Source organism: Acinonyx jubatus, chromosome F2, assembly GCF_027475565.1.
Source record: "Acinonyx jubatus isolate Ajub_Pintada_27869175 chromosome F2, VMU_Ajub_asm_v1.0, whole genome shotgun sequence".
Taxonomy (NCBI): Eukaryota; Metazoa; Chordata; class Mammalia; order Carnivora; family Felidae; genus Acinonyx; species Acinonyx jubatus.
In genome coordinates this window covers 9,039,176-9,058,234 of record NC_069394.1, presented here as the reverse complement: position 1 = coordinate 9,058,234, position 19,059 = coordinate 9,039,176, and the positions used below count along the sequence as shown (strand labels likewise).

Genomic DNA, 19,059 nt, shown 5'->3' with positions numbered 1-19,059 from the left:
TCTGACACAAAAGGGAGACACTGACCCGTGTCTTATCAATTAACAGATATTATCAAGTGTTGTGATAAACTTGATTGGCAAAGTCTCACTATGCCGTGTGCAAAATCTGGAGAGAAGGTAGAACTTCTAACAAGCTCATAAGCTTATCAGGAATTTTAATTTGTTTGATATATTATTTTTAAAAGTATGTTATTATATATGTAGGTAGTTAGCTGTTATTTAGTTGTTTTACTTGAAGGTGATGTTTCTCTCAGCCTGGTCTTTGGATCCCACCCATCAGAATCACCAAGAGGATGTTTTGCAAACTACATTCCTGGGTCCTTTCCTGGACCTACTGAATCAGCATTTCCTGGGATGGGGCTCAAGAATCTGAATTTTAAGTAAAATTCTCCTCCAGGTGATTCTTTTCTACTTTAGAATTTGAGAGTCCTTGGCCTATGAACTGTTGGTTTATGAAGTGTTGTTGATTTATGAAACTGTGTCATGTTGCTGGTGGTTGAGATCTGCTTTTGAAGGGGCACCCGGGGGGCTCAGTCGGTGAAGTGCCCAACTTCAGCTCAGGTTGTGATCTCACGGTGTGTGAGTTCAAGCCCCTCATCGGGCTCTCTGCTATCAGCACAGAGCCCACTTTGGATCTTCTGTCCCCCTCTCTCCGCCCCTCCCTCCCACACTCTCTCAAAAATAAATGAACACTTTTTTTTAATGTTCATTTATTTTTGAGAGAGAGACAGAGCATGAGAGGGGGAGGGGCAGAGAGAGGGAGCCACAGAATCCGAAGCAGGCTCCAGGCTCCGAGCTGTCAGCACAGAGCCCGATGTGGGGCTCGAAGCCACGAACCTCGAGATCATGACCTGAGCCAAAGATGGGTGCTCAACCAACTGAGCCACCCAAGCGCTCCTAAATGGACATTAAAAAAAAAAAAGATCTGCTTTTGAAAATGGACTTAAAAGGTTGATATGGGGTAGGCTGTCTTGAGATCTGGCAGGGCACTGCTTGCAATGCTGGGGCAGGGTCAGAGAGAGAGGGTTGGAACCAGAGATAGACGCCATACTGGTGCTGGGGATGGTTTGATGGGACAGCACATCATCCAGGCTGGAGCTCAGCACTGGGCTTCCAAGAGAGGAAAACACAGTGGTGGGTGGGCAGGTGGGCAGGACTCTGGGAGAGGGAGCCACGGGGCAGGTGGTCCACAGCCATCAGGGCAGAGTTGCAGCCAGCATTGGAAAAATCGTCCAAGACACGGAGGCTTTGTGCACCACAATGCGAATTGAGTTCAGAGGCTCCTAAGACAAAGAAGGAAAGTGGCAAGAATGAGGCAGTTTGCCCCCACTGAAAAGGAGCTGAAGGGTTGAGCGAGCTCTGGCGAGTCAAGGACGAGCGATCAGAACTGGGACAGGCAGTCAGGGTGAGGGGAGTTAGAGCTGAGCCCGGGAGCATTGGCTTGGAGCCACTACGTTTCTCCAGGACTGGTCCTAGAAGCTGAGGGAGGGGTCTAGCAGCCACACTGGGTTATTCGGCAAAGTAGGTCCCGAGACGGGGCCTGGATACGCTGACCCAGCAAACCAGAGTGTGATTAGCCAACATTACACGGCACATATGAGGGGAAGCTGGGTCAGGGGAAATGTGCCGGTCTTTGCCGACAGACATCTGGTTGGATCACTCCGACCGCAAGCCCATGGGGTCTCCCATTTCTGAAGATGGCTTCTCTGCCCTGTCTTCCTTTCCCCAGAGCCCAAAGCCAAACTTTCTCACATTCAGGATGCTGGGTGAGCTTGGCTTAGAGACCGGCACATAACAGGCACAGAATAAATGCTTGATGAAAGAGTGAGCCAATGAATGAAAGATGCCAAGACTATGTTCCTGAGAAAAGAGTAGAATTTTGTTTTTATTTAAAGAAATTTTTTTTAATTAAAAAAAACTTTTTTTTTTAATTTATTTTTGAGACAGAGGGAGGCAGAACACGAGCAGGGGAGGGGCAGAGAGAGAGAGGGAGACACACAATCCGAAGCAGGTTCCAGGATCTGGGCTGTCAGCACAGAGCCCGACGTGGGGCTTGAACTCACGGAGTGTGAGATCGTGACCTGAGCTGAAGTTGGACGCTCAACCGACTGAGCCACCCAGGCGCCCCTAGAATTTTGTTTTTAGAAGGACCCTCAAAGCTAGGAATCCACTCATGCATACTGGCCACAGCACCCCCACTTTACGGAGTCATGAGGAAAGGAACTCCCGGAAGTAAGAATGACTGTAATTCAGTAGGTCCTGGGCCACCCACAAAACCCCTCTTGCCCGCTCTTTCTCTCCTCGTGCCAGCTTCTTCGAATGTGAACGGCTGTGCGATGCGGACCCGTGCTGTACTGGCTTTGGCTTTCTAAACGTGTCCCAGCTAAAAGGTAAGAGCGAGAGCGACTCCGCCTGCCTGAGCACAGCACTTGGCAGCCTGGAAAACATGCTCCCACATCTGCTCTTTCTGGGGTGGATGGGGAGGTGCCGTCCTTGTTCACACATGGGAAGTGGGGGCCTGGGTGGGGGTGGTGGCTAATACATGGAACAGCCGGCCGGACGTGGCTCCTGGCCCACCGCCCGGGCACCTTGACACGGCACTTTGCCTGGCTCACATGGCCTCCTTCTAGGCTCCCAGCTCATCTCTCAAGATGCGGCTCAGGCAGCTTGGTGGGATGAACTCTGCATCCATCCACATGACCTGAATTTAAAACTGGATTCAGTGCCTTGCTAGTGATGGGATCCAGGAAAACCCACTTAATCCCAGAGTGTCTCCGCATCCCTCACGTGCAAATGGAGATACAAATCCCCCTCACGGGACTGTGTGAGGATCGAGTGACGGGATGCCAGCAGAGACCAGCCCTGGGCACGTGGCGGGCGCCCCATCAGGATAAGCTCCCTCCATCCCTGCGCTCTGAGACAAGCTCGTTGCAGTACCCGGGTTTTCACGGGTGGCTAAGATCGTGCCTGGAGTCCAGTAGAGCACCCCAGGCGCCTGCTGGAGGATGGGTTTGCAGGATTTCCCTCATTCAGTTAGCAGTCTTCCCTCATGATCGTCTTTCTGGCCCCGGTTACTCCTTTGCTCCAGGAGGAGAGGTGGCGTGCTTGACTCTGAACAGCCTGGGACTTCAGACGTGCAGTGAGGAAAATGCAGGAACCTGGCGCGTTTTGGGCTGTGGCTCCCCTGACACTGAGGTCCGCACCTATCCCTTTGGATGGTACCAGAAACCTGGTGAGTCACCCGCCCCTTCTGGCTACGTGGCCGTCTTCGGTTCGCTGCCTGCCAACCATGTATTTGGATGATGTCCTTGGGCTGGGAAGTAGACCAGCCGGGATTCGTCGGGTCCAAGTGACAGAAATCGATCCTATAGAACTTCAGCAGGGAGGGAATTTATCTGTTGCTGATAGACTCAAAGCAAAGATGGCTCACCTGGTCTCAGCGACCGGGATGTATTTAGCAGGAATGAATGGACAGTGTCTCCATCGTCAGACTTTGGTTGTTGTAGTCAAGCTTTAAATTCAAGGCAGGGAGTTTGGCCCAGCTTGGGCTCTGTGCCCTCCCGCTGCCAGAGGGAGGGTGGGGCAGCCCGAGTGATGTCCTCTCAAGACGGTATGCACAGTGGGAGAGAGGAGGGTCTTCAAAGTATGGTTAAGGTGCTGTTGCTGGGCAGGGGAAACCAATAGACGGGCACTCTGCCAAGTTCCCCTGTGTTTTTTTTTGGAATTTGTCAGTTAGGGTAATGGAACACACGGCAGTCTTGGGGAGGGAGAGGGCGACACTGGTGTGTATTTGACGATGTACATGGAGTTAGGATTTCAGGGTCAAGGCAGCGTTGCCCCAACGTGGGCGCTTCATACATATGTGCTGATTGTATCCCAGCCCGTTTGGGGAGCTCAGTTTGAAATTGGCCAATGAATGAATGGATGGTCTGCATGGGATGATGGAGAAGCTCTGTACTCAAATGAAGAGATACGAGTGTCTTCCCAGCTTGCCATCTACTCTATGTTTGTCTTTTGGAAAGTCTTCCCTTGCGTCTGTTTCTCTGTTGGTAGAACAGTGATTGAGACTCACTCTGGTCCCGTCAGCTCCTACCTTCCAGGTGTTTCTAGGTGCGGGTACAGTTGGGGAACAGTGGGGAGCTGCCTGGAGACTGGGCACGTTCACCCTGTGTCCCGGAAGCAAATCCAGAAGGATGTGCCGGGTACAAAAAGATTGAAAACCCCCTCTGAGTAGGTGTCCAATGGAGAGGCGGAGATGAGGTTCGTTATCTCCCATCATGGCTTCCTCCCTCGTTTCAGAGGCAATATAGGACTGATGCTGGCCCTGCCAGGGCACTTGTCCTGGAAATGGGACTCATGGAATGTGCAGTTTGGAGGAATCTTAGAGATCTATAACTTGGATCTCTACACCCTTCACCCAACGCAACGCGTTGCCCCAAAGGAGGAAAGGAGGGAAAAACTGATATTTCGTGTCTGCTGCGTGCCTGCACGTGCCGGGGCTTCTACGGGGGCATGGAATTTAATACCCATGAACGGGCATTCTCTCCTCCATTTCGAGATGAGGAGAGGGTGGCATAGGAAGTTGGAGCTACTAGACCCCAAACCACACAACTAGAGTCAGGCTACAAGGCCAGAGCTGGTGACCCTAGATGTCACTCTTCTCCGTTTCCACGTTGCTGGCAGGTCTTTCCCATCCCGTGAGTGATTGGATGTGACAATGTCCAGACCCTTTGACCGGTTTTCCCCTAACTCAATTAACTAATAAGCAATTTATTAACACATTGAAAAAACAATGATAAAACTAACTAATAAGCTAAGAGACCAAACCCGTCAGTGGTGTGGCCTCTTGCTCCAGAGTTGTATCCAACTTGAAGGGGCTGGGATGGGGCTCCACGGTAGGATCTGGCCCCGGCCCTTGTCCCTGAGCCTACTAACCCCCGAGGCATTCCTTGGCTTTAGGGCAGATTTATGTGGAGTTAATGACTAGCAGGCTGAATGGAATCTTCCCCGCTGATGTCTACCTTGAGCATCTTGTGACTGATCCTTGATCTGAATTCACTGGGGGTCAGGGTCATGCTTTTAATTTTATTTTAGGAAAAACATCAGGGTTGTATGATGACATAGCCTCGCTGGGTTTCTATTTAGAGAAGAATGTTCCATATAGGCTTTAACTCACAGGGACAGGGGAGAGGTGAATGCTTGCTTAGCACTACGGCCCCCCGGGAGACCCCAGGGCCAGCCCTGCGTATTTCGGGGGCTTCGAAATGGAACCCTTCGTCTTCAGAGCTTCCCCGCCCGTCTCTCCTCCCATCCCCCCTCCCATCTCCTCACCCCGCGGAAGACTGAAAAATGTCTTTCTCGAGAATCTTCATCTGGCTCAGGGAAGACTTGGGTAAAAAGAAGCTTAAGATATAAGTCGTTTGTTCAGAAATATCATGGGAATCGGACCAGGGCGTTACAACATCACGGCGGGAGGTGGCAGAGAGAAGAACCCAAGGTGCTCATTGTCCCAGTTCATTCCATCTGTTCTGTTTCTTTTCATCGGACGGCACAGACCCCTAGCTTTTTCCAATATATATTTTGTGGGGTCAGGCTGGGGACTCAGAGTTCTGTCCAGAAACTGCGGGCTGGGGAATTAAAAGTGCTCAGCGGTGCTCTCTTTCAAAGGACACTGCCTGAGCATTGACCATGCCCAGGGCCTCTGGTGTTACTAATCAGCCTGTATTCATCGGACTCTTTCTGTGTGCCTGGCTGGATAAAGCATTTATAAGCCTTATCTCATCTAATCTTCACAAATGCTGTTAGATAAGGAAAGGGAGGTTCAGAGAGGTTAAGTCACTTGCCCAAGGCCTCACAGGAATCACATCTTATTCAGACCCAACCACTTAACATAATGATTCAGTCAGTCAGAAAGACCTAGGTCTGAACTCTGACTCTGTCATATGCCCACCTGAACCATGAAGGGTGGAAAGGACCCTAATCTCCTCTCCATCAGTTTTGGCACACGCAGCGTGAGTTTTTATGGAGGAATTCTTGGAAAGAATTTCCATAGTAGGCTTTGGCCCTTGCTTCAGATCCATGGCTTGGCCTTTTAGTCTGTTGACATCTATATCGAGTGTTGACCACAGGCCCCAGATTAGACTCCGGGCTGAGAGCCAGAGACGAGAGGCATAACCCAGGACCCGTTTCTGAAGAACCGCCCCTGAGGCAGGGAAAGGGAAGTGATACTCACCGAGCTCCTGATACACGTTAAACAGCGAGGAAACATGGGAGGTAGAAGGTCCTGCCTGCAGAGGGTTTAGCTGGGCTGAGGGGCCGGACACAAGAGAAATGGAACATTTCTTAAGTGCTTACTATATGTCAGAAACCACCTAAGAGTGCTTTTTTCCCCTGTATTAATTTGCTAACCCCTGTGAAATGGGCTGTATTCCCATCCTCCTGCGAGGAGATAATTATTCTCTCTGCAAGCAGAGATGTAGCTGAGGTTCCCGTGGGGGCTGCATGACGGTGGGGTCAGGGGGCTTCTGGAGCACGAAAGGGGAAGAGAATTCTGCTCTACAAGCGATTATGCAAAAGTGTCTCCAGGGGTAAAGGAGAGGGGGCTGATGGGAGCAGTGACCACTGTGTGGGGACAGACAGCAGGCTACGGAGGTGGGGTGGGCCAGGGTCCTGCCCTCACAGCCCTCAGAGTTTCAGAGACCCGCACACACAGGCAATGGGGCAGTCACAGCATAACGATGGTGCCAGGCTATTCACAGAACAAAGGACAGGAGAGAGGCACAAACCTGTCTGGGAGCACCAACAGGGGGTCCCAGAGAGCCCACGGCAATGCACTATGGGACTCTGCGGTCCACAGTGAGCAGAAAGTTCCACGTGTCGGTGCAGGACAGAGGCTCAGGCTGAGAGAGTGTGAATGCAGAAGAGGCTGTTCACGGGCCTGCCCCAGCAGGAGGGCCCAGGGAGCACGCCCGCTTCTCATCCAGGGTGGGAGTGGCTAGTGCTGCTCTGTGGTCGAGCAGTGCCCCAGAGCCCCGGCTTTTCTGGAAAGGGCGGGCCCCCGGGGTCCTCGTACCTTCCCTTTGCTCTTTAAAGAGAACGAAGGCTGCCCGTTCTCTCCGCAGCTGTGCATGGCTGGCAAGCGGGGCAGAGTCTCTGGTTTCTTGATAAAGTCGAATGTGGCTTCTAAAAAAACCAGTCGAAGCCACACAGTTCCTGCTAAGCAAATGCACTTGGACCTTGCAGCAATTCTAGATAAGGGAACATAACCTGGGTAGGAAATGAAAAGCCCATGCAATTAGGCCTGTCTGCAATCCACGTCGAAACTACCACATGGAGGTAGGGTTACTGAATGGCCCACTCTCTGTCCTCATTTGCGTCCTGCCCACAGCTCCTGCCAAGCGCTCAGCGCCAGGTTGGCTCCAGGCACCAGGCTGGCATTTCACAACAGCATCTTCTTTAGTCCCCAAGCACCCCTGACGAGATAGGGCCTATTGTGAACCCCATTCTGTGCTGTGCTGGCCAATATTTCACAGCTGGCGAGGGTGAATGGAAGCCCTGATTTGTGGCGATTGCCACTTGCCGTGGTGGAAATGTCCCCACCATGGCCACCAACTTGCTCTCTGTCTTACCCCAAAAGCAAAACCCTATTAAGAAATACTGCCGAGGGGGTGAGAAAGGGTAAGTAATGCAACAGCAGTAGAGCCACGTGATCTGTCTGCTGAGATGAGCCGCTTGGTGGTGCTTCCTGGTGGTGCTCGCTGAGATGAGCTGCTGGGTGGTCCTCCCTGGTGGTGCTCGCTGAGATGAGCCGCTGGGTGGTGCTCCCTGGTGGTGCTCGCTGAGATGAGCCTCTGGGTGGTGCTCCCTGGTGGTGCTCGCCAAGATGAGCCGCTGGGTGGTGCTCCCTTGTGGTGCTCGCTGAGATGAGCTTCATGGTGATGCTCCCTGGTGGTGCTCGCTGAGATGAGCCGCTGGGTGGTGCTCCCTGGTGGTGCTCGCTGAGATGAGCCGCTGGGTGATGCTCCCTGGTGGTGCTCGCTGAGATGAGCTGCTGGGTGGTCCTCCCTGGTGGTGCTCGCCGAGATGAGCCGCTGGGTGGTGCTCCCTTGTGGTGCTCGCTGAGATGAGCTCATGGTGATGCTCCTGGTGGTGCTCGCTGAGATGAGCCGCTGGGTGGTGCTCCCTGGTGGTGCTCGCTGAGATGAGCTGCTGGGTGGTGCTCCCTGGGAATGTGCTGCGGCTTGCCTACTGGTTCTCATGGTGTCAGAAATTTCTATAGTTCCTGGTGATTAGTTAGTACCATGAAATAAACGTCTACTATATGTATACCATATGCATTCTTTACAACACAACATGATACAATACAGTACAGTTCAATCCAATGTTATAGCATAAATGTTTCCTTTGCAAGCTGAGCTCACTTTGCATTTCAAGATACATTTCCGGAAGCAGAATCACTGGGTTCAAGGGTGAGAACACTTGAATGCCCTTGATATAGATGGTCTAGTTGTTCTCCAAGGTCTGCGTCAACTCTCAGGATCTTTGCTCTGAGAACTGCTCTCTTCCAGGAAAGACAGGTATTTAAACAGGCCAGCCACACTGGCCCACTGGGTGCAGGGAGCATGGCCGTGGTTAGTAATTCTGAGCATTGCTTGAGGAGCTCCCAGAATGTTAGATGACCGACGACACCGTAGCTCAGTGGTCCTTGAAGTGTGTCCTCGGACCAGCAGCTTCGGTGTCACCTGGGAATTTGTTAGAGAGGCCAGATTTCAGGGAGCCCCCCAGACCTGCTGAATCAGACACTATGGGGGTGGGGCTAGCTCGGGGTTGTTACCCAGCCTGGGAACCAGGGCCTTAGAATGACTTGGGGGGAACAGGTGTTTCCAGGCAGGTGGAACCATACCAAAAAACAAAACAAAACAAAAAAAAAAACAATACAACTGGAGGTTCTAGAACCAAGAGAGGCTGGGTTATGGCTCACCTGACCAAAGTGAAGAAGGCAGGGGAAGGGCAACACCTTAGGGACCAGACTAGATTGTGACTCTAATGCATGCTTTTTATGGAGGGAGAATAGGACAGCAGTGTGTCACCGTAGAAGGGCAATGTTAAGAGCGGATAATGGCCAGCATTTATTGAGTGCCTGCCTACTGTATACCCAAAGCTTTACACGTACCAACTCATCTAAAGCTCACGAGCCTGAGAGAGGTATTGTTGTAAGCCCTTTTTACAGACAAGGACATTGAGGACAGGGAGGCGAGATAACTTCTGGAGGGCACAGAGAAGGAAGAGGCCAAGCCAGTCTTGCCCTGGGCAGTTGACCCCTGAGCCCTGCCCTTGACTGCTGACCATGCCCCCCGCAGCTGAGCATGCAAGGAGAGCCTGGTTTGGGCCGCTGGGAGAGCATAATGATGAAACTTTCGATCTGTTCAGTAAGGGGAGGGGAAGAAGATAATTAGCACTTATGGACCATCTGCCGGGTGTGCGGGTTTCTCTGTAATTTTTACAACATCCTCATTTTGTCAATGCCAAAATTGGGTCTAGAAAAAGTCAGATGACTGGTCCTTCCACGCTGCTTCTAAGTGGCACATGGAGACTCGGGCCCAGGTCTGTCTGCATAAAGTCTGTGCTCTGTCCCCACCGCCATCCTGCCTGCCAGGAGCACCTGTCATTTACTGGGCTCTTACCCTGTGCCTGGCACTACGTGATCTCCTGTCATCGTCACGCGATTCCCAAGGTGGGTCGTATTGTCCCATCGCGCACGTTTGGAAACATGGGGTTAAGTGCCTCGCCCAAGTGAATGGAGTCGGAAAGTGACGGCTGTAAGCACATGTACCATCCTCTGCCTGTCCCCAGAACATGGCCAGACTCTACCTGCTCAGCCCCCGGCCTCATTGCTGGCTTTGGTCAGCGACCCGTGTGCAGATGAGGGATGTGTCCCTTGTAGGCAGAAACCACAGAGAAGAGCGACGTTTTCTGCATTCACTTTCCCTGCCTCAGTGTTGTTGAAGCGGGGGGGCGTGGGGGAGCCTTCCTCCCCCCGGGCCCTGGGGGGATGACACAGAGCCAAGCCCCATCCCGCCTACGGAAGACGCATGGTGCGAGACAGAGGCCACCCTGGGTGGTGGCGGCTTTAAGCCGCTGAGATGTGATTGTCACCTCGGCCCAACCTAGCCCATCCTGACCAGTTCAGGGTGTCTCGGGGGCTGAACGCAGCCCGTCTGCCTTCCAGGTCTGATTTTGCCATTACTGCCGTGAGCCCCTGTTGACACCTTTGAGGGTGGAGGGGACCTAACCGGCTGCCTCTCTTCTTCTTTTCAGTTGCTCAGAACAATGCTCCCAGTTTTTGCCCCTTGGAGGTTCTGCCTTTCCTCCCCGAGAAAGGTAAGTTGTCTTTTCAGCTTCTCTCAGGAGAGATCCACCTTGCTTTTCCTTCTTCTCCTCTCTCTCTTAGTTTTGCCCCGTCGTTGAGAGCTCGCCTGGGCCTCAAACACTCATTGATTTGAGCTCCTAGCAACTGCACACACGCATAGATGGGGCCCTGCTGGCCCCACGCCCATTTCACAGATGAGGAAACTGACTCCCAGTGAATAAACACCTTGGCCAATAGTGCAATCAATTGGAGGCAGAGGAGGGCTGGGTCCCGTGCCTGCAAGTTTCATCCCGAGGGTTGTTCTCACCCTGTCCAGGAGTGGCGAGACCTGCACGGTCCCAGGCCAATGTCAGGTACTGTGGCCCTGTGGCCAAACAGGGAAAGAACCAGCTAGTGCTGGGAAGTAGAGGCTCACAGCCCTCAGTGCACTGGGTGGCACGGTGACATCTGAGGCGGGGCCCTGTTGTCTGGAGCATGGCCCATCTGGGAGCATGGCCCAGACTGAGGCTGCCGCCCCCTCCTGCACGTTCTCCCGCCCCCCCGCCCCGCCCCCGCCATGCCCCGTCTGGTCACGAGGCAGCAGGAAGTGCAGGCAGGTGGGCGCAGTGGTTTCTGGAGGCGGGTGAGCTGGGAGTGGTGCCGGAGAGCGAGGGCCTGGATGCAAGGCCCTGTTCTGCCTTCTCTGAGTCAGGAAATGACTCGAAGGGCCCAAGCGACGTTAATTCCTGCCCCGTGACATGATGTCTGAGGAGCTCCAGACATCTGTCATTACAGTGCTGGCTGAAGACACAGAATATAGAGCTTGTGTAGGAAGGAATCATTTAGCCAAGCCGCGGCTAAAAGTATACATGTCGTCAGCCCATGTTGTTTCTTCCACCTGGTTCAAAGAGCTAACTTCGGAGATCATACACACACACACACACACACACACACACACACACACACACACACACACACATTTTCTGCACAGTCTGTACAGAATTCTATCTGTGTCTAAACCCTTGGAGACTTTATGTCTAGGACTTTGACATAGGACTACAAAGTGTCAGCTTTCTAAAGTGCTGTGACGTAGGAGTTGCCTTTGTCATGTCACGAATGGCGGAGGGGGTGCTTCGACCAAGCAGGGGACACATATCCCAACCAGACTTTGGTCAGAGTTGATACTGAGGTTTATCAAGATAACGTAAAGACAACTGAAATGATCACATCGTCTCCAGAGATTCAGGGTTTAGAAAAACCCGACCGGTTCCTTGTCCCACGTCTACTGCCTGCCATTTCTGCTTCCAGAGGCTATTGTGGTTAACTCTTACAGCTGTGTTTTTCTCGCCCTGGCCTCTCCCCTTCTACCTTACACACGAATCCTGCTACTCCTCGATTTGTCAATCTTGGAAGTGACTGTGGGGTTCCTTCCTGTCTTGATAGGTGAGGAGTCGAGGTTCTCTTATAGCACCCTTTTTCAATTTTCCTTCTTTGTCTCCAACATCTAGTCGTGTCAGGACTTGGGGTCGAAACAAGAGTATTTTTGTTCCGTCCATGGGCATGTGGCTCACTGGGGAGCCCCAGGGAGCAAGAGGGATCTCCCGTTGCCGTCACCAATCCCGGGGTGTGGGCAGCGGACCCTCCTGTCTTTGTCCCGTGTTCCACCCCTGCCTTCCATGGTACCCCCCGCCTTCTTGGGCTTCTTGGGGTGCCCGTGAAACACACAGGTCGGGTCCGTACCTGCTCTGCAGGGACCTGGAGTGTTAGCTCCTCTGTGCTGACGTGTCCATCAACACACCTCCCTCTTCTTTGCCCCACTGAAAAATTTGTCGAAGTGTCTTATCTGCTGTTTGCCCGTTCTTGTTTTCTCTTGTCATCTTTGTGGGTCTAGACTTTTTAAATTCCTTGTCTTCATTTTTGTGGGAGGGAGAGAAGAGACGTGAGTCTCATTGAATTAAACGCGACCGTATAATCTTTTCCGAAACGTTTCAACGTGTTTTGTCAATTTGTCCTCCGTCCTGCACCAAGCATTTGATCTTCGCACAGACCTCAAGAGACAGGCCCTCTTTTACTATCAGTTAGTTGTGGAATGTTCGAACCATGCGGAAATAGAGGAGAAAAAAAAATCACAAGAGTTACTTAGAAGTCATGTGGGTTCAAACATTGATTTAGTTGCTTCTAATCTCCTTAGCCTTTCCTGTGGTCTGAAGTACTTGTAATCTCTCTACAATGTTACTGTTTCATTGTTACCTAACAGAGCATCAGGTATATATTTCCAAATTGTTACTTATCTCTCTGAATAATGCATTCACCACGCATCTATTCATCCGTTCATTCATTCATTCATTCATTCATTCATTCCTCTGTCCACATTCCTACTTTCGTGATGCTTCCCATCTGGTGAGGAAGATGCAGACAAAAACGGGCCAGTGTTGTCAGCTTCCGCATTTCACACTGCACTTCACTAACTTGCACTATTTTTGGGGATTTGATTGTTTATGACTCCTCGTCATTATGAAAATACCATAATGAGCACCTGGGTCCATAAAGCTCTTCCGAATGTCCAGGTTACTTCCCGGGGGACACATTCTCCAAAGCAGAATTACTGGGTTCGACCACTTTATATTTTAAGACTCTAGCTTTGTGTTGCCACATTAGTCTCCAACGTTGTTTCTAGTGATATCCTCACTAGCAGTGAGTTCGTTTTTCCATCTTGGAAATCTTGAATCCAAGATTGGAATCTTTCTCATTACAAAAGTGTTACTTATTCAGCGCGTAGATAAAGAATGCTCCAGGATCTGAATGTCAAATGCATACTCTTAGATACGAACAAATCAAAGTGTGAACACCTTCAGGGGCTTTTGCGGTGCTTCTGCTCTGTGTTTTTTTTTTTTTTTTTTTTTTTTTTTCCCCTGATAATTTGTATTCCTGGGACTCGAATTACCAACACAAGGGAGCAAAGGATGTAGAGTTTCGCATCCCCCTTCACACATGCAGTCTGTGGATCTGAGTTGAAGTTTCCAAGGCAGAGTGACATGTCACAGGCTTCTGAAACAAGTGCGATTTTGACAAGTGCGATTTGAAAGCAGGAGGGACGTCGGAGTGTGCGTTCCATCTGGGCTCAGAGTTCCCAAATTGGCGTGGAGAGTCTGGGTATGTTCCTCTGACGGCAGTCAAGCGAGGGCACAATGCCGCCTCCGGGGTATTGATATGTGAGCGTGATTCTGACACGGATTGTGCGTGCGTGAGTGCGTGTGCGTGTGCACACATGTGTGTATACCCCATGTGTATGCAAAATGCTCATCTTTACGCACTTCCTATCCAGAGAGGAAAGGAAATATTTATTAAACACCAAACATTTTACAAATCCTTTGGTGCTCATCAGAAAGTTAGATGGTGGCGAGGTCTGTTTCTCAGATAAGGGAGCTGAGGATCCGAGAGGTTAAATGAACCCCTGGGATTTGAGCCCACCCTCCAAGTTACACAAGAACATCTGGTTTGAGTTTCTGGAAAGGGTGGCAGAGGTAGACTTCCAGCCCTAGACTTGTCCGGACACCTACCGCTTGGCCTTGTGTCTTGTGATGAGTTGGTGTGCATTAAGCCACTCATTCAAAGCCTCTTTGAAGAAGGATTCTGATGCACTGATGGGTCAGTGGGGGTGAGAGGGGAAGGGGAAGGTGACTTCCGAGCTCTCACAAGTCGGGGAGGCTTCTAACACGCTAGGTGGTTTGAAGATGGCAGGAGTTTGTCCAGTGGCCAAGTTTCAGTACGTCTTTCCCTCAGAGAGAGTGGTTTGTGTGTGCAAAGGCCCAGGGGCATGAAACAGCCTGGGGCGTTCAGACGTTGGAGACATTTCCATATGGTGGGCCTAGGCTCGTCAGTGAGATGAGGCAGAAGGGCCTTAGGGAAAGGCTTTTGCTCGAGCACAGGGCTGGCAGGAGACTCTGTACTGGGTTTGGCACTAGACCTTGGTACAATGACCTGGGGAGGGGGCGGGTGAACGTGGCAGGGAGCTCTAGGGGGGATGAGTTGGAGAAACGTGTTAGGGCCAAACAGCTCGTCCTTCCCTTCAGTTTAGTTCCCCTCCGTGCATATGTCTCTGCCAGCCACTTTTCGGGTCATGGATTCTGAATTTTCACTTACATTCCAGAAAACGCGCTGTGCTGGGGGCCAGAGGTCTTGACTGCAAGGACAAGGGCCGGCCTTCTAGTTGGGAGAAAGGCACAGGAAGTCAGAATTGAAGGAGCTGAGCCACTTACCACAGTGGGGGCCTCGGGAAGCCTCCCCCAGATTCACCGCAGACAGACAGGGAAAGTACCAGAGTGCATCACGGCCCCACGTTGCGACATAGAGAAGGAGCATACGTTCGTCAGACGTCAAGGGGGGAAAAGGAAGCATCCTGGGTAGAGGGAGGTGTGCAAAGAGAAGCCCAAAGGTGTGCATCAGTGTGGCACATGATGAAATAGAAAGAGAAGTAGTTTAGGACTGCAAGGCCAGCGAGGGGCAGGGAGAGGCCGGATGGGGGATGGGGGCCAGAAGCTAGGTGCCTTGGCTGCCACACTTCCCTGAAGGCCTTTACACAGTTGCACACTGAGCTTTCAGACTGTTCAAAAGCCCTCCTTTGGGGCTGTAAGGGGAATGTGTTGGTGGACAGACAAGCTCGATTTTGAGAAAACGTGCACAGGCGTGTTATCTGTATATAGAATACCATTTTACTCTCTGGGGGGAATTTTGTGCATTTTTAAAAACCAGTGAAACAGGAAAGCTGTCATTTCTTTATACAAGAAGATGTCTGTGGCTTCTTAAAAGACCAAGCAATCCAGAGAGGACGTTCAGGGTCAGCAGGAATCACCTTCTCAGAGGCAGGAGCCCACTGTAGGTGCCTCAATCTCCCCCTCTCCCGCCTGCCCAAACACCGGATCTTCCGCGGGCTTATTCCCATGACAACTGATATGTCGCTTTTCATCTACCATTTCAGAAGCACTTGCTCAGAGGTGCCGCTGAAGCAAATTGAGTATTTGGATTGCCCACCAGGGGAAAACACGGATTATGAATCTTTGAAAATCCGTATCTGTCTTCTCAGTTCATTTTACCCCGAGACACTTCAAAATGCCCCTTAGAAAATGCTCCCGGCTCTCGAGCGGGAGCCCCCCTTGGAGCAGCAGGTATGACACAGTTTGCTCCCTGCGGGGAGAAAGGTGCCTCCTTGCTGTTGGCCCCAGCCCAGCCCTCCAGCTCCGCTCCTCACCGCCTCCCTCCCCGAGCTCAGGGACAGCTACAAGGCTGAATTCCAGGTGATGGAAGTGTCTGCACAGACAGTCTTTCAGGCCACACAACTACAGTCCATCAACTTTGCCTCGCTGTGGCAGTGGGGTGCTGGAATTCAGGTGATCTTTTCTGCGAATGTTTTCTATTAAGCTGGAGAGTTGTGTGATCCTAAAAAATGTGAGTGCTGGCAGGGAGCCTGCACATCTTCTAAGTGAGGGAAGCATCGGGACATGGCCCGGCCATGGGCTTTGAAGTCGGTCCATGCAGCTCCCAGTCCTCTTCTAGGTCTTTCTCAGCCTGGCAATGCCTCCGTTTGCCTCTCTGAAAGGGGGGGATGATGGTAGAAAACAAGAGAGATGAATCTAGTGGGCTTGTGCTGAAGAAAAAGTACAAGGCTCCACACGGAACCTGATAAAGGGTGAGTGTTTAAGAAATGTTGGCGATAATTCACAAGTCCAAGCCCATCTTTCTGGGGAAGGGGAAACGGGCAGAGAGAGAAGATGGCTCTAGTAAGTCACAGCCAGTTAAGGGCAGAGGTACAGAACTATATACTTTAAAAACTCCTACTTGTTGGCTGTCGCATCAATCACTGTGCTAAATGCTTTCCGTATTTTAACCCTTGCAACTGCCCTGTGCACACGACTATGTACATCCTACAGACCTGGAAGCTAAGGCTCAGAGAGGTCTAAGTTCAAACAGCTAGCAAATAGGAGAGATTCAGACCCAGTCCGAATTCGAACCCAGTCTCCCCGCTCTGCTGAGTGTGGCTGGCTGGGTTCCCCAGGAGCCAGACACTGAGGTGCAAAGGCACCCACAGGGGGGAAAGGGGGGAAAGGGAAGGTGCAGGGCTGGCCAGAGGAGACGGTGAGCTGCAGAGTGGTCTCAGTGGCACAGAGGCCTCCGCTGCCCTTTCCGGGATGCTGGGATGACCTTCACATGTTCTCCGCCTTTATTTCGGTGACACGAGGATGTGGACATGACCTTCTGGAGGGCCGCTCTCCCTGCGGGGGCTGACAGCAGGGCCAGCCTGCCGGGAGCACGCTCCGCAGCCGGGCAGACCCGCTCGTTCCCGACGTCACAGCGTGCTCCGCAGGGCTGGAGGGCTTTAATGGACTCCGCAGGGGCTCCTGCAGACTGTGCAGGTGCACTGTCACTAGACTGGTGACACGGCAACCCACACCAGGGCTAATTCTTAATTCTTCGGGTCCTCGGGCTGGAAGGCCCCAGGGAGCAGGCACCGACTCCAGGAGCCTGTGGAAAACGTGCATCTCCGTCCCAAAGCCGCACAGGGTTTCCGTGCGTGTGCACCCGCCACAGAGGCTCCCAGTGCAGAGTCTGCAGCCACCCCCTGGGAACTGCTGTCCGGGGATGGGTCTCATGCCCCAGCCACAAGCTCCCTCCCCGAGCGGGGCGTGCAGCCCGGAGGCTCCTCTCCCACAGGGCCACGCTGGCTGGGCAGCTGCAGTTAGCAGGGCCGAGCGGGCTCCGGGCACAGCTTCCTACTAGCAGCAGCCCTCCACCCCGCACCCCCCCCCCCCGGCCCCGATCTCCCTTCCGAGACCCCCGGGGGCTGAGGAGCAGAAGGACACAGCTGGCAAACCGGAGCCACAGCAGCGGCGGGTGGAAAGAAAAGGGAGATGTGAGGAAAGCGGCCCCCAGGTGGTCAGTTTCACGTCTCCGCGTGGATGCAGGCGGGAGCATCATGCCAGCTGCTGGGGTGCAGGATCGGGGCCACGGTTATGGTTTCTCGTGCCTTGGCCGCCACTCCCCCATCTATCTGCTCATTCATTCTGCAAGTGGTTAGTGGGCATTTCCCCTGGGCCAGGCGCTAGGTGCAGGGGCTACGGCAGTGAGCAGAGCCCACCGATAGCCCTGCACCACGGGACTTCCTCCTAGCACGTTTCCGTGGGGCCCCTTCTCTGAGTTGACATCACCCCTAACTCCGCATCGAAGCAGCCCCCTTGGGCACTCTCCACTCCCTCAGCCTGCTCTCTTGTCTGCTGTGAAATTTTCTCACCTGCTTACGTCTTGAATGTTCGTCTGCCCTTCCCCCAGAAGGGAGACTGCATGTGACAGGGGCTTGGTGTCTCATTCACTGCTGTAGCCTCAGCCCCTAGAAGGTTCCCTGGTACCTAGTTAGTGCTCGCAAGGTATTTACTGAATGAATGAGGGCCTGCTTCTTGCTTGCCAGATTTCGTGCTCCCAGAAACTGAGTTCACAACCTGGGGCTTGATCCTTCATACTTAGCACGGTACCTGGTATATAGTGGACACTGACTGTTATTTTCTTTATCATTTGTTAGGTTTAAAATTCTTTTTAATGTTTATTTATTTTTGAGAGAGACAGAGGGCGAGCAGGGGAGGGTCGGAGAGAGGGGGAGACACAGAATCTGAGGCAGGCTCCGGGCTCCGAGCTGTCAGCACAGAGCCTGACACGGGACTCGAACCCACGAACCGTGAGCTCATGACCCGAGCCGAAGTCGGACGCTTAACCGACTGAGCCACCCAGGCGCCCCTAGAATTTGTTAGGTTTAATACATATATATTCAGTTTGCTCTAGGTTAGTATTTAAAGCTAACAGAGGTTCAGTGTTTGTTGGAAAGGTGTATAAATGAACGATCTTGACCAATTTAAAGAAACTTTCTGAGTCTCAGGTGCCTCACCTTCAAAATGGAGATGATGATGCCTAATTCAACGAGGTTGTTATTACGCTTGAAAGAGATGTGCCGTGTAAAATTGCCTCGGCCGGTGCCTGGTGAAGGTGGCAGTGTTGGAACAGCTAAATTAGGTCAAGTGCTGCCCGTTCTAAGGGATCTCTTTCACAGGTAATATTTATAAAAGCTGCCTCTGCGATATAGTACAGTGTACAACCTGTGCAGCTGTACATGGTGAGCCCAGGAGGCACTGGATTAATGTTTGCTGATTGATTGTGTCCTGAACCCTTGTTAGACCTTAGGGGCTGGAGAAGACTTAGGATTTTCGTCAGAAACTTCCTCCCCGGATGGTTAGTGCCAGTTGTGTACCTGGTCCGTTGGGGAATTGTTCAATCACATTTAAGGGAGACAGAACCAAGAAGAAAATATGCCAGCTTAAGACCTACCTTTTGGTTTCGGTTGTTTTGGCTTTAGCTTTAAAGATTTCTTTCAAGTGTCTTGCTTAGCTATAGAAGGTATATTTTCAGCCTGGAATCAATCAGATACTACCCGATAAAAAATGAGCACAGTCAAAACTGTGAGGTGGAGGGAGCTTTTGGTTCCTCCCGATTTTCCCCCCTCTTCCTATTCCTGGCCTCCAGCCCACTCTGGGAAACTCATGACTATCTGCTTCTCAGCACCCCACCTCCCCGCTGCAACTCCCATCCCAAGGCAGGCCTCTCTGATGACAGAAGTGGTTCCTCTTTCCCTCCCACTCTCAAACCAGCCCTGACCAGCTAGCTGTCACGGA

General features: G+C 52.1%; 1 protein-coding gene across 5 annotated transcripts in view; it reads left to right on the top strand.

Moving 5' to 3' along the window:
* TG (thyroglobulin) overlaps positions 1-19,059 on the top strand; it is a 253,423-nt gene that overhangs the window by 94,062 nt on the left and 140,302 nt on the right. For all 5 annotated transcript variants that reach the window (XM_053208437.1, XM_053208436.1, XM_027063873.2 and 2 more), the window contains 3 exons: positions 2,311-2,390; positions 3,089-3,232; positions 10,318-10,380. In XM_053208437.1, coding sequence (XP_053064412.1) covers positions 2,311-2,390; positions 3,089-3,232; positions 10,318-10,380 — 287 coding nt within the window. The remainder of the gene's footprint in view (positions 1-2,310; positions 2,391-3,088; positions 3,233-10,317; positions 10,381-19,059) is intronic.